The 16,144-nt window shown below is 41.1% G+C and overlaps 1 protein-coding gene across 9 annotated transcripts in view; it reads left to right on the forward strand.

Annotated features, from left to right (window-relative positions):
• LCLAT1 (lysocardiolipin acyltransferase 1) overlaps window positions 1-16,144 on the forward strand; it is an 88,218-nt gene that overhangs the window by 21,768 nt on the left and 50,306 nt on the right. For 8 of the 9 annotated variants that reach the window (XM_081323862.1, XM_081323863.1, XM_081323865.1 and 5 more), the window contains 2 exons: window positions 8,631-8,799; window positions 14,750-14,948. In XM_081323862.1, coding sequence (XP_081179988.1) covers window positions 8,635-8,799; window positions 14,750-14,948 — 364 coding nt within the window. In that variant the 5' untranslated portion in view covers window positions 8,631-8,634. Of the gene's footprint in view, window positions 1-8,630; window positions 8,800-14,749; window positions 14,949-16,144 lie in introns of those variants that run through there. The other variant, XM_081323870.1, reaches the window with a different exon arrangement.

Below are 16,144 nucleotides of genomic sequence, written 5' to 3' on the forward strand. Positions count from 1 at the left end.
GAACTGTGCAAGGTCTATTTATCTCATGACCGTCAGGACAGCACCACAGCCCTGGTCCTTCAGGTCCAGAGGGAGAGGGTAGTCACCCTGGCCATTCTTTCCCAACTATTAGGGAAGTTGGTTTCCTGCATGGGAGCAGTCCCATGGGCCAGACTACATTCCAGGGACCTGCAATGGTTTTTGCTCCCATTTCAGAGACTGGGCACCAGCTCCTCCAACCAAATGGTAAGGGTTCCGTCTCGGACCCTAAACTCCCTCCAGTGGTGGGCCTCGCCAGCGGTAGCCAGGGGCTCTTTATTCCAGGAGCCTGTTTGGATCACCCTGACTGGACGCCAGCATGTTTGGCTGGGGGGGGCACATCTAGGGTCTCAGTTGGCTCAGGGCCAGTCCCGGTCCAACCTACAGCACAACATAAATTGGTTGGAGCTCAGAGCATACATCTGGCCCTACATCACTTCTGCAACGGGGTTGAGACAACATGTTCTGGTCCTCACGGACAACATGGCAGCAAAAGCCCATGTGAGGGGGCTTTTGCAAGGGGGTACCTGTTCCAGGTCCCTTATGGCCGAGGCCTAACTGTTGGGCTCTTGGGCAGAGACCAATCTCTCATCACTCAGGGCCGAGCACATCTCGGGGGAGGCAAATTAGCAGGTGGACTTTCTCAGCAGGTCGACAGTGGATCATTCCGAATGGCGCCTGCATCCCGGTCTCTTCAAGGAGATATTGGAGAGGTTTGGTCAGCTGGTACTGGATCTGTTCGCTTCTCCGGCAAATTCCCAGCTTCCGAGGTTCTTCTCCCTGTTCCCCTCTCCGGGGGCAGAGGGAACGGATGCCCTCCGCAGCCCTTGGCCCAGGGGCCTGCTGTATGCCTTTCCGCCTTTCCCTCTGATCCCGGCAGTCATCCGCAAGTTACTGCAAGAGCGGGCAGAGGCGATACTTGTTGCACCACACTGACCAAGACGGCCGTGGTTTGCTGACCTCGTGAGTCTGTCAATCTCTCCCCCATGGAGGATTCCTCCAGATTGCATTTTACTCAGCCAGGGAGCTCTGCATCATCCAGAACCCCAGTGGCTCCAGTTGACTGCTTGGCACTTGAGGGGCGCTCCTGACACATGAGTCTTATTCATCGGAGGTAATTACGATGATTCAGGCCTCTAGACAGCCTACAACAAACAGGATCTATGACTCCACTGGGAAGAGTTTCTGTAGTTGGTGTGCAATTAACCAGTTAGATCTTTCAGCTGTTACTATCCTGAGGATCTTGGACTATTTATTGGAGGGGCTCAACAAGGGCTTGGCACCCAATACCATCCGCCGACAAGTAGCAGCTCTCTCCACCGTATTTACATGGGGCAATTCAGAGGCATTGGCTCAACATCCTATGGTATGCTCATTTCTCAAGGGAGCGACCAACACCAACCTCCAGTGGTTCACCGGTATTCCTCTTGGGATTTGTCATGGGTCTTGCAGGCCCTTACCTCTTCTCCATTTGAACACATCAGGACCTGTACTCTGCGGTTCTTGACAATTAAGGTGGCCTTGATAGCCGTCACGTCGGCTAGATGCATTTCTGAATTGGCAGCTCTCTGTCAGACGACATGCGTTTTTCATGCTGACAGGGTGGTCCTTCGATTGGATCCCTCCTTTATTCCTAAGGTCAATACCTTGTTTCATAGAGCACAGGAAGTCATTTTGCCAGATTTCTGTCCTCATCCATCTCATGCCTTGGAACGGCAATGGCACACTCTGGACATTCGCAGGGCTTTACACCACTATATTAAGCAGACAGCATCTTTTCACAAGTCAGAAGCCCTCTTCGTTTCCTTTCAACCCTCTACTATGGGGCGGAAGGTTTCTGCCTCCACTATAGGCAGGTAGATCAGGGCTTGTATTGCAGGGGCTTACCAATCTCATTCCCTGTCAGTTCCCAGGCATATCACTGCTCACTCCACTCGTAGTGCTGCAACTTCTGCGGCTTGGGGGACACAGGTGTCCATTGAGGACATTTGTAGGGCAGCGACATGGTCCTCGCCTTCCCCTTTCGTGAGGCAGCCGGGGAGTTCTGCAACAGGTGGTGCCACAGGGTGGGACACAGGCCCAGACTGATTCCCTCCAATAGGGACAGGGCAGCTTTGGTATGTCTCATTCGTGGATTCTCCATCTATCATGCTGGAGAAGGGGCATTGTCTTACCTGAATGCCTTTTCTCAGCATGATGATGGAGAATCCACACCCACCCCTTAGTGTCTGTCAGGTCCTGTGTCGGGTATGGGAGCCAACACGTCGGACTGTCGTCATTTGCTTCACCTTTGTCGTGACTGGGAGTTGTCCTGGCCCAGGGGAGGCGTGGCAAGTTTGACTGACTTAGTCTAATTGGGCAGGAAGACAGAGTTAACCCATTTGTGGATTCTCCATCATCATGCTGAGAAAAGGCGTTCAGGTAAGACAACGTCCCCTCGGCGCAGCGCCTGGGGCAACTCTCCTCCAGGGGGGGCTGCTGATGAGGAGGGGGCCACGGAAGTGGTGGGGTTGGGGCAACGGCATGCTTGCCCACACAGAGAGGGCTCTGAGTGCCGCCTCTGGCAAGCGTGCCATAGGTTCACCACCACTGGATTAGAATAACGATCCTCCAAACTATATAAACAGGCAAAAAACATGCACCAAAATATTTGAAAAAATTCACTAAAATGTTTTTATAAGAGAGAGAGAGAGAGATAATAGAAGTCAATCAGAATAAGAGATGGAAGTGACTGTGGAGATCTTATAGTCTAACCCCCTGCTCAAGCAGGAGACCCTACAATTTCAGATAAGTGACTGTCCAGTCCCTTCTTAAAAACCTCCAGTGATAAAGCACCCACAACTTCTGACGGTAAGCTGTTCCACTGGTTAACGTCTTCAGTGTTAGGAAGTTTCTCCTTAATTCCAGGTTGCTTCTCCTTGATTAGTTTCCATCCTTTGTTTCTTGTCTTGCCTTCTTTGGAAAATAAGTTGATCTCCTTCTCTTTGTGGCAGTCACTCAAATACTGAAATTCTGCCATCATGCCCCCTTTAGTTCTTCTTTTCTTTAGACTAGCCATACCCAAATCCTGCAACGGTTCTTCATTGTTTTAGTCTCCAGGCTTTTAATTAGTTGCTCTTCTTTGCACTTTTTCCAAAGTCTGTGGTGACCAAAATTGGATGCAGTATTCCAGGTGTGGCTTTACTAAGGCTTTATAAAGCGGTACTAATACTTTACGTGTTTTGGATTCTATGCCTGTTTATACACCAAGGATTGTATTAGATTTTTCAGCTGCTGCTGCACAGTGCTATACTTAAATAGTTTGCAGTTTATGTATATATTTTGTATATGTACACACATACAACTTTTAATATCACATACATACATTGTATCTATACACTTTTTATAAATTGAGATCATATGATCAGTAATGTAAGCAAGACATTGCTGGGGAGGAAGAAAATAAAAGTATAACAAAATAATATAATATACTTATTTCAGAATTTTAGGAAAGTATTTACTGAAAGAGGTAGTAGGGTACAAATTTTCATACAAAGGGTTATTTCAGATTTCAATTTATGAATTTTAAATTTCTAGCACAATAGGTTAATAAAATATGAAGATGTGTTTTATTTATTTATGAAGTTTAAATCCCACCTTTATTTTTGTGCAAGGAGGCATACATAGTGTTCCCTCTCCTATTTTCTTCATAACGAAAGCCCTGTGAAGTGGATTGGGCTAAGAGAGTTGTTGGTTTATAGTCATCCAGCCGGCTTTTACGTTAAATTACCTTGTCTGTAAAATTCATAAATACAAATAATCTAATGAATTTGAAAAGCCAGTAGTGTTGTGGTTAAGATACTGGACTAGAAAATTCTGAAGCATGAACGCTCATTGGTTCACTTTTAAACCAGTCATTTTCTCTGAATCTACCTTTCTTATTGTGTGTGCTGTGAAGAGAATTAAATGGGTAATGCTCTCTATATCACTCTGAACTATTAGAGGGAAGGCAAGATGTAATCTTAGTTAACTAAGAATGATTTGGAAAAGTAGAAAAAGGATGATTGCATCAAGGAAAGCAGAAGAGAATTTCTGCCGATTGAAATGTTGTTATGGTTTTCAATTTCATAAAAATAGTACAATTTTTACTTTTTTATTAATTATTCTATAGCTAGAAGTTGAGAGAGTGGAAAACTGATGTTTGCTCAAATGAAGTAGAAAATGCAATTGCAAAGCTTAAAAATATTTGACTAGCATAGATAGTGCTTGCTCAATGACCCTAAATGGAACCAGCAACTCTGTTGTTAAGTGAAGTGGTTGCTAAGTGGGAAATCATCTGATCATGATTGTGCTTTCTGGCTGGAAAGAGACAAGTCACTTTCACATCTTTAGCTTTTGCTTGCCTCCTAACCACTCCCCTGCCTCTTAAAATGCTCAGGTGCCTATTTACCGTCTTACACATATTGAAAGCAATGCAATCATGCTGCAGCCTGGAGCTTGGAGCTGTGGGCACATGCTACACAAAGAGTTTACTCTCTTGAAATCCTTTTCAATTTTTCCATTCAGGCAGGGGGTCAGGCAAAAGAGAAATGGCCTACAGAAATTGCCTGTTTCCCCCATCGCAGAATGGAGAGACTGGAAACAAAGATATTTCAAGAGAGTAAACTCTTGCTCTTCTGAACATCAAGATAAATGTGATCCTGACAGCAGTAAAAAGAGTCTGGCAAAGGAGATATTGTCTACAGAAATCACATGCTTCTCCCTTGCAATTGGCCAGATGGAAGAGAAAGAGATTTCAAGAGACAGTTGTAAGCTGGCCCCACAGTCTTTGAGATCACTTTCAGTGTTTAGAAAAGCAACAGCTCACTTTCTTGCAAACCTTTTATCTCTAATCTCTGCTCCACAAGGAGGGGGGAAAACATAGGACAGTGCATACTGAATAATGACTGTAATGGTGATGACTTGACTGAGAGATACTGCAAAGTTTGCAAATGGTTATACATGGTCTGTAAAAGTATTTTTTCAGCACTGGCATGTCTTCAAACACTTACTAAACATATGATCTGTAGATCATTGAGGGCCGCATCAGAATTGTGGTTGCCCTCGGGGGTGTGTGTGTGTGGCCGGTGTGGGCGTGGCCTACTGGTTGGGTGTGGCTGAAGTGCATGTAGCCTACTGGGTGGGCATGGCCAGCTCTACATTGTTTGTGTCAAGTGTGCCTATGGGGGCCTGGGCAGGAGTGGGACAGATCTGTGGGTCTCTGGCAGAAGAAGATGGTACCAAGGCAAGTGCCAAGGCATGGTCCACTGGAGGAGCCTCACTGTTCCTCTCAAGCCATGCGGGGGTGCTGGATGGTGGTGCGGAGGTCAAATGCCCAGCCCAGCCCTCAAGCACCTGTGGCACTAAGCCCACTTCCCCAAGGTGGCGCCCAGCTGCTGTGCTTGCTCTCCTTAGGTTGCTCATGATGGGTACGAGGGCAAAGTCAAGAGGGAGGCCCACTCCCTCTCCATGTGAGGAGACCTGGCTTTGTATCCAAAGCTTCCTTAGCAATAGGATGGGAGACACCCCCCTAGGATAGGCCAGGAGGAGGGGGTGAGGAGATGGTGAAAGGGCAGTCACACATGTACGAGGGGGAGAAACAACGCCGGACTGCCAGCTGCCTCTTCCAGCCGTTCCGGCGGGTCTGACACACATACAAACATAGAAGGGGGAGAAACAACGCCAGACTGCCTGCTGCCTCTTCCAGCCATTCCTGTGGGTTTTACACACATACAAACGTATGAGGGGGGAAAACAATGCCGAACTGCCGGCTGTCTCTTCCAGACGTTCCCGTGGGTCTGACACATATACAAACGTACGAGGGGGGGGAAACAACACTGGACTGCCAGCACCTCTACCAGCCGTTCCCGTAGGTCTCACACACATACACACATGCACAAGGGGGGAAACAATGCCGGACCGCCGCCTCCCTAGCAGACCTCCCCTGTGGGATGTGCTGCCTGGAAGCCAGGTGGCCCGATGAGCACAGAGGAGCCAGCGGAGGCGGGCCAGTGACGCCGCTGGGGCAAGGCATCCCCGCGGCTCGCAGCACAAACAGGGTGAGGGATGAACCGGCGTGGTAGCTGTGGGGAGAGGAATCCTTGTGGGTCATGGTTCAGAGTGAAAGAAGGTGGTGCGGAGCTGTAGGAGGCAGTGGCTCGCTGGTAAAACCAACAGACTGTCACTTGGAGGTGCCGTGGACCTCCATTGATTTCCATGGGGACGCTTGGCAATTGGGGCTGATTGAAACTGCTGCAGGATGGCTTTGAGTGGCAGAGAGAGACACAGAGAGACGCAAACGCGTCTCCACAGGAGAGGCAGCAAGGGCAGGAGATGAGGCAGCAGTAGCTTGCTGGAAAATCAACGGATTTGGTCTCTCTCTCTCTCTTTCTCACAGAGAGAGAGAGAGAAAAAGAGAAAAGGGGGGAAAGAAGGAGGGGGTCTGGCAGCGTCCAAGACTCCATATGCTGCTCAGAAACACCACCACCATCACCACCACATGCCCCATCTGACCGACCCACTCACCTTTCCAGCAGTCCTCCCGTCTCTTCCTCCTCTGCCGCCATGTGCAGTCTGAAGTGTTTTTTTTCCATGAGAAGTTTGAATTGATTGGTTGAACTTTTTTAGTCCCACTTTTTTTTTCTGGACTGCAGATGGCGGCGGAGGAGGACTGGGACCTGAAAGAGCCACATGCGGCTCTGGAGCCGCGGGTTGCCGACCCGTGGTCTAGAAAATAGCTTGTGGCATTTGTGGTGTTGCTGATCATTTGTAAACTGGAATTTCACAGTAAAATTGGTCAAACTATGCAGATCTTTGGGCATCTTTAATTTTAAGGGAAAAAATGACCTCTTACTTTTAATCTGATGTTAACAATGGATCCCATATTGTTTCATGTCTTTTATGAAATTGGTGGCTGAACAGGAACTAAACAATTATTAACCGATCTGAATTAAGCTTCCTGTTTTTGTAACCTCTTACAAGGTGTGACTTGTAAAAATGTGTTTTGTTGATTTCATCATGTAAAGGGCAGAAGAAAGATAAACCAAATACGTAAACTGTCAAAGTAAATAGTGTTTTAAGTATCTTGTAATAAGACAACTAGACAGAAGGAAAACATTGATTATCATTACAGTGAAATCTCAATGTGATGGGAGTTGAGATTTAGAAATAACAAATTTGTTATTTAAATAAAGCATACAATGTTCCTATTTCACATAACAGAATTTGTCGCAAATAAAAAGGTAGGGTTACAGCTGCCATCACCTTAATTGTTTGTTTTTGGAAGAAAAAGGAGATCTGATTACTTGTGGTATAGAATAAGATAGAATATGAAGAAAGCATACAATGTTTTAAGTTGTAGAGAACTTATATGTTGCTATGCTAATGTTTCATAAAACCAGAAAACTTAATCTCAAGAAACAGTGAGACTTCAACCAAATGTGGATTTAGCAGGACTAATATGATGATTATTGTTGTCATTATTTACCTGTATTTTGAAAACAAAATGTGAAGCTAAAGGGTTTTAGAATCTTACAATCTGTGGGTATGATTGCAAAGAAAAAAAAACAATTGCACTCTTGCACTGTTCATGTTCATATTCTGATATTTATCATCCACCTCCCAAACCCATCTTTTTTATGAATGTGCATGTGATTTAGAATATTTGTTAAATGCTGAGCTGACTTTATAGTCAACTTTTGTTTTGTATATTATTGAATTTATGTAGATACCTTTTGAACAATGTGTTGTTAGTGGAACTGAAATTCCAACAAGTTAGCCAGATTGCTTTTCCACTGCTATTTTTCCCCTAAAATTAAAAACATCAGTTTCCTGTCTATCCAGTGCAAATTTTTGTATGCAATTTTAAACTGATCTTTTAGAGAGCTGTTCAGGATTGTGAACAAGAGCACCCTCTCACTTTTTACCAGCAGCTAGTTTAATATTGTAATAAATAGTGGGAAATAACCTATTTATAGTTTGTAATTTGGAAAATTAGTGTTTCAAAATTTGTGTAATGATAGGAAGTTGCCTACTAAGGTGGAAAAATTCCTAACAAATGGTAGAATATTCTGGAATTGAGTCATATTTAATCAGAAAGGCAGTTGTATGCATCTGATTCATTAAGTAGTAGATGTTTATCATGGAATTGATGCATATTTTATAAGAGTAAGTTTGACATGTGTTGAATATATTTGAAAATGTATTGCAACCATAATTTTGGCTAGTAACACTTTTCAATAGAAGAGGTGCAGAATTTATAAAATGCCATTGCTTTTAAATAGTTAATATATCAAAACTAGTTCTTTGAGTCTGTTCAGAGATAGTTTGAGAGTCAGTTCATTTCCAAAATAAATATTTTGGGTATTGGTATCACTGGCTGACATGCTAACCATCAGTTGGTGTATGACTTTTATTTCTTGATATGTATGAATTATTTCTCTGAGTACATAAATTATTGATTTTATTTAATGTGTAAAACAAATAATTAAAAATAAAAATAGAAAACCACCATTGGAAAGGCCAGAAGAGAGATTGTTTGGGGAAGAAGTCAGCATTAAAACTGTTTACCAAATCCTTATTCCATTGTGTTTCAGAACCATGGTGCTATGGAGAGGAATTTATTTTGTACTTGCATTATTTTTGGGAAGTTTTTTTGGAAGCATCTTCATGCTTGGTCCCCTACTGCCACTGATGTCTATTTCCCCAGCTTGGTATCGCTGGATTACTGATCGTGTTGTGGCCACTTGGTTCACACTTCCAGTGGTAAGTTGCTGATGTCTATACTTTATAAACTCCTCCCCACCCCACGCCCATGTTCCAAAATAATATATTACATGTTTCAGGACAGATAATATGCTTTAAAGCTCAGTGTAAAATGTTTAGACAAGGCTAGCTTAATAGCTTTGGATTGGTGAGTTAATGGAGACTATGCTACATATATTGGTTGAACATTGGTTGCAGAATTACTTTTTCATCACCGTCATAACTATGAATGATCACTGTGTGAGGAAGAGTCAGTCCAGAACGAACAAAAGTCTCTGAAAGATCAAGGAGATGTAGGATGAATGTATTGTCCCCATCCTATTTCCACTAGAAGTTATCAAAAAACACAAACAATGCTGTTTGGTCCCATTCAGAATTCAAACTAGACTCAAAGTGGTGTAGATGATTTTCCTTTTCAGTTCTCTGAAGCTACAGCACGGCCACTTTCTAAGCAAATTTCCTTAAAAAGGGAAATTGGGGCTGAAAATTGTCCAACATAATTCACCAGTAGCTTCTAGAGCTTTCTTTTTGGTGCCCCCCCTCTCAAGAATAATTCCCCCCCACCAAGGGTCAATAACATATTGTCTCCCAGCAAGCCATGGCTAATCAGCAAGGTCATTGCTCTAAAAGACAGGAAGCCAAGTTAATAGTTCCAAGAAACCTGTCTACTTCATTAGAACTATCAGGATCAAATTTAGCCCAGATAACCAGGTTATGGAAATTTGATTAGCTGTTGAGGAACTTAGTGTCAAAGGACTTAATAATACTAGCTCTTAAGCTATGCGAAGCTTTGATTCAACTATTCCTTTAAACTGTGTGTTGATTCAATGCATCAGATTGCTTCCTTTGAATTATTCAATATTTCAGTGAACTTTTGTGCATGTATATTCTCACTTTTTATCTAATTGACTATTTGAATTGGCAATTTGTCTACTCCTGAGAAACAGAATATGAAATTTGCAAAATAGGGAAGCATTGCCCGTTTCTCTTCTGAATGGGTTTGCTGTTTTTAGCAAAGTATGTAATGTTGTAGCCAGTACAAATGAAGAGGAGGTTTAGCTCACTCCTTTAATTGAAAATACCTAGAGCTTCCAGGTTCCAAACCTCTTTCCTCAAAAAGTATCTGCAGCAAATGTGATTGTGGAGGAGGGGTAAGAAGGAAAAATGGCTCTTCTGGCTTTCATTATTTTCTAAAAACACTGCCAACAAATGATTTCAGAAATTTGTTGCTTTATCAAGTGCCAAATAAGATGAGCAAACTAAAATCTCAGGGGTTTATGCTGAAAACTTTTCCATGGTAAGTGAGGAAGGAGCCCATATAGACCATATAGACTACAGGTTGAGGCTTCTGATGGGTAGAACTAAAAAGTGAAGATCCCCAACAAAACAGGGTAGTGGTGTGGGTGTAGGTAAGGCTCTCAAAATGTTACTAAATCACATCTTCCAGTAGGAGTTGTAATTCAGATATAACAAAGAGAGCTGTTAGTCTTCCCCTTCTGGTTTTACACGTTTGGTAAGAAATATATTCCATTGGATTAAATTGTACTTTCTCCTGAAGAAGTTTACTTAGCTTCAGTGACTTAGCCATTTGCTGCAAAGAAACATTTGAAAGTCAACTGGAAGAAAAGAAGGACACCTACATTGGACAGTAAAAGAAAGTGGCTACTTCCTTGAAATAATTGATACCCAGAATTTACTAAGATGAGGATTAAAAAAGATCAACCGTTAGAAAAAAAATGTATTATTCTATTTTGGAATGAAAAATACAATGATATTTGACTTGTTATACATTGTTCATAAAATCCTGAACTCCATTCATTTTATGTGTGTTGTCTTCTTTTATATAATGTGCATTATTTTGAGAAATTTGATAAAAGATAGGATCTCTGCTAACATTACTTCAGTGAGCCTCAGTGACTTACTGCCCGTTAGCTTCATTAAATAGATTAGACAAAGAATCAACTCCACAGAAGGGCTGATGAAACTACTTTTATTGAGAGGGGCTATAATAATATAATAACAGAAGTCTAATTGTGCTATCCCTTCTCCCATTCTCTTTTTTTTTTATTAAAAAGTTTTACAGTACATTTTATTTTTAACAAAACAAAACAAAACCCCTCCCAAACCCCTCCCCTCTTCCCAACTCTCCCCAACACCTCCCTCCCTCCCCCTCCCCCCTCCCCGACTTCCCAGAGCTAAATACAAGGTATAAAAGTAGAAACAATCATAATCTACCATGTGCAAACAACAATAAACTATTAAATCTATCGCACTTTAACTCTTATAAATTGACTACAAGCAATATAAATTCTCCCATTCTTATAATCACTGAATTTGGGAGATGTTAACATTACACATTTTTTGCTTATTATAGACTTAAAATATGTTTTTATCTCTCATTGTTTTGGTAAAAGATTTTGCCTTTGCAAAGGTTACCTTGCTTATTTTATACCCTGTTGGTTCCTCTCTTCAGTAGTTATTGCTCGAGCCCCTTGTCTGCTCGAGCAATAACTACTTAGTGTTAGTTCTGATGTGTTAGTATTAATAGTAATGAAGCTTTTTTAAAAATTTACTCAGTAGGTTTTAGTTTTACCCACACGCAAATCTTGTTTCCTCATTTTAAATGTTATCTTGATTGATCTAGATCAGGGGTGTCAAACTCAATTTCATTGAGGGCTGCATCAGCATTGCGGTTGCCCTCAAGGGGCCGGGTGGGTATGGCCTGGGTGGGCGTGGCCTACTGGGTGGGCGTGGCTAGAGTGCGTATGGCCTACTGGGTGGGCGTGGCCAGCTCTACATTGTTCGCATCAAGGGTGCCTATGGGGGCCTGGGCATGAGTGGGACAGATCTGAGGGTCTCTGGCAGAAGGAGGGTCTCTGGGCCAGGGCCAAGGCAGTGGGGGCCGTTCCCTCACTGTTTCCAGAATGGCTTCACGGGCCACATGAAACCACTTTGCGGGCCGGATCTGGCCCCCGGGCCTTGTGTTTGACATGTCTGATCTAGATAATTATAATATTATTGCTATTTTATGTAAAAAAAAGCTTTGTGAAGTCACCAGGCAGATTTGTCAGTAGAAAGGTCTTCAGTATTCATATTAAGCATGATTATACAAGCTTTTTGAGCCATTTGGTAGAAATCCTGAGACCTTGAGTGCTAGTCCTGTCTTGGGCACAAAGCCAACTGGATGACCTTGGGTCAATCTCTTCACCTCTCAGCCTTAGGAAGGAGGCAATAGCAAACCACTTGTCAAAACCTTTGCCAAGAAAATTACAGGGATTTGTCTGAGCAGATATGATTGAATGGATTTTTTTTAAAAAAAATGCAAGCATTAATCTAATAGTAAAACTTTTAATGTGTAACTTGAGATAGATCGATGTTTGTAAAGCCCGATTTTATATAAACACAGACTCTTTTTTCCCTAAGTGTAGGATTTATTTGTCTCCCTAAGTAATAATAGCATTTAGAAGACTCAACAATATGCCACTTTCTGTCATCTCAAAATGGATTCTAAATGTCTAATACTTCAAATGTACATTAGATACTTCTGAATTCCATTATATTTGTTTGTCTTGCTCTTGCCTAAAAGCCTGCAAAGTATTTTAGCGTATGTCCCACCCTTCAATGTCACTAGAGTCCTCATCCTGTGCATTCCTTAATCTAAGACTGAGGAAGTCTGATGTAGGAAAACGACAGAACTACAAAGTAATACCGTAGCCCCTGGAAGTTACAGCCAACCCAGCAGTGTGGCACAAAGCCCTGGGGACCTCAGCCACTCTAGCCATCTTGCACTCACAGTCTCTTGCCACCCAGTGTTTGTCACTGCAACTGACCTTCAATCTTCTTGCTCCCATTGCTGACGAGGTGTGCCTAGCCTGGCACTTCATGATGCAGCTGCTGGCCACAAGGCCATCTTCTCCAAGTCTTGCAAGGAAACCACTGTGTGTGACCTTGGGAAGAAAACCTCGGGGAGCCAGCAGTTGCCTTATGAAAGACCATTCTGGTCAGATACGGTGTTAGGAGCTGCAGAGTACAGGAAGCCAAAATGGCACAGATGGAGGGGTGAGATACATGTGAAGGGGGAGTTGTATTGCTCTTGTGGCTGCAAGTTCAGGGTACGCTGTCAAACAAATTTTGATCACATAACAAAAGGGGCACTGCAATGACTGCAACTTTGTAGTTGCAAGTTCTTTTGTTCGGCATCACTGTAATTTCGAATAGTTACCGAATAAATAGTTGTAAGTTGAGAATTACGTGTATGAAAATATGGTGGCAAACTGCCACATCATAGAACTATAACTTCCCAATTCTTTTCAAAAGGAAAGCAAGAGGAAAAGTTTTAGTTTTTCAATACTTCCCAAAGCCTCTTACTGAAGTCTGCAGAGTAGTGTGTCCCAGAGCAGTCCTTGGTCTTTGGCTGCCCAGATGATGCCTACAAAGTACCATACTTTATGAATGTGCAGGGCTCTGCCACAAGCACCAAGTTAGTACAGTGCAAAGAGATTCATGTGAAAAAGATGTTCATGATTTTATAATTAAATATGTCTATTTTGAAACAGCATGTCTGTTTTCTGGGTGGTTTTTTTTTACAACATAACTAAAGCTTCTTTCAGACCATGTGGTGATTCAGTAAGACACTGTTTCAGTGTTTAGCAAGTAAGGATTGCCCCACAGTTCTCCCAACATTTTCTTTCATCCTCTGTGGTTGAACAATATGCCAACCCTCAAATTAAGCTAAGTTTCCACTGGAGTTTGAAGAAATACTGAAAATTATTGATTTACTCCTTTAGACTATAACTCCTGTATGTATCAACAACCCTCTAAATAGAGGTTAAAAAATTAACTTCTCCCACATTTCAGTCTACAAGTATTTTGTGTACTTATTGTTCCTTTCCTTTATAGCCTAGAGCAGGATTAGGCAACCTTTTTTGGAGACCTTTAGAATTTTAAAAACATCTGTGGGTACTCTAACAAAATGGTTGCCTTGGGAACAAATCCAGTTATAAAACACATATACCAAAGGCAAATTGGTCTCTGTGATTCTCTGTATCCCAGTTTAACTTTCTTTTTCGCTGGGTTCATTGGCATTTGCTTAGTCTTCTAAAATGTCTTCTGGAGGCCTATGTTATAAAACTCAACCTTTAAATGGTTTACAAAAATTATAAAACATCCAAAAATTAAAGCAAAATACAACAACAACAAAAAATAATAAAATAAAATGAATTCATTATATAAACTTTCTTTTAAATTTATATGAAACTACAGGAAGAATTTCAGGAACCCATTTGAATATTTTTTAACAAATAAAAATAAAATCAGATGGAGTCCTGTAAATACTGGGGAGGCATCTGTAGATATTGTATTCCCTGTTACATAAAATTCAAGATCAGAATTGGGTAATACTTTTTTATTTTGTTAGATTTTATCTCATCCTCTTTTTATGAATAACTCAACGTGACGAGCATACCTAATACTCCTTCCTCTTATTTTCCCTATAACAATCCTGAGGTGAATTAGGCTGATAGTGACTGTCCAGTCACTCAGCTGGTTTTTCATGCCTAAAACAGAACTCGAATTCACAATCCTCTGAATTAGAGTAACACTTTATTCAAGTCACTTGTCTCCCCTGATATAGAATTTGTACATAAAACTTTTGAAGTAAAAGTACTGACCAAAAAACTTGCTGATATATTAGACTCACCTTGCATAGCCATGTAGTTGCTATTATATTCATTTATGCAGCTACACTGTTGTGAAATGTTTCTCTAATTCTTCAGGTAAATTATAATTTTTCAAAGAAAAAAAGATACTGTACGTGTTGAGGTAAGCATAGACTAGTCTAAAATTTTAGTGCAATGTAATGGTTTTTTTTTATTTGATCAGTGTTAATATTTGCTCTGAGATATTTAGCCATTTGCAGGATTGTCAAATAATATTTTTGTTTTTTACCTAGGCCCTGCTGGAGATAGTGTTTGGGTCAAAAGTAGTCATAACAGGTGATGGATTCATCCCCGGAGAAAGAAGTGTCATAATCATGAATCATCGAACACGAATGGATTGGATGTTTTTATGGAGTTGCTTGCTGAGATATAGCTACCTTCGACTTGAAAAAATCTGCCTCAAATCTAGTCTCAAAGCCATTCCGGGATTTGGTAGGTTATTGATTGATTTCCTAAATAATATTCTAAAATATATTATTTTAGATCTTCCATTTTGTTAACATAAAATTAATTTTTGAATATATTTTCATGATAGAAAGCCCTGAGGGCTTTCTGGAGCCACTTGGAGAGAAAAGTGCCAGGATAATAAAAGTGTTTAACATTATATCCTTCTTTCCATTTTACCAAAGCAAATATAGATCTTGCTTCAAATACGTGTTTTAAAAAATTCTCTCTTCATATTTATTTTTAGTCTTTAGCCTTTTGTATAACAGCCATACTGGATTAGATCATTCAAGTCTTCTATCCTATCCTGCTTTCTAGAGTGTCCAACCGGATACCTTTGACAAACCCACAATGAGGAGATTGGGTTATTGGCTAGGTTTATTTTGGGTCTTTTCTATTTTTATGTTTTAACTATACCAAGAAAACAATTTCTTTCCTTTTCACAATTCCAAATTCTGCTGTTAGTAGCTACATTATTGGTTGGAATTTATGTGTGACAGCATAGAAATTGTACAGTGTGAGACTTAAGTGTGAATCAGTTTAGTATTTACTGAAGAATAAGTCCTGGACCCATGTGCTCCTATTCTTCATTTTCCACAATCTACAGTTCAAATGCTGAAGTCAAATTATTTTTTTTTTATTAAAAAGTTTTAACATACAATTTTTCCCTTAAAAAATCCCCCTCCCCCCCTCCTCCCTCCCCCCTTCCTCTCCCCCCTCCCCCCCTCCCCCCCCCGACTTCCCAGAGCTAAGTACAAGGTATATATAAAAAAAAACAATCATAAACAACCATATACTAACAACCATAAACTCTAAAATCTATCACTCTCTAGCTTATATAGGATAAAACAAACCTTAATAATATTAAATATACATAAATATATATAAAAAAAACAAAAAAAAACACCAATATAGAAAAAAAAAATGAAAGAAGAAAGAAGACTTATTCAACTATAAAACTTCTTAACCCTATACTTATTCTGCTGAAGTCAAATTATTTAAAAGAAGTGAGATATAAGTATACTTGGCTCCTGTCTGCAAACAGCCAAGCTCAGAGAGCACCAAGGACTTCACATTCTATTTTGTTTTGTCTTATAAGTGGCAAGAACAGAACTAAAGTTAAGATACAAATACTTTCAGGTATGGCAAAGATATCGACAACCACAATTTATGTGTGGCAACTA

The sequence above is a fragment of the Vipera berus genome (genome assembly GCF_964194415.1).
Source record: "Vipera berus genome assembly, chromosome: 1".
NCBI classification, from domain to species: Eukaryota; Metazoa; Chordata; class Lepidosauria; order Squamata; family Viperidae; genus Vipera; species Vipera berus.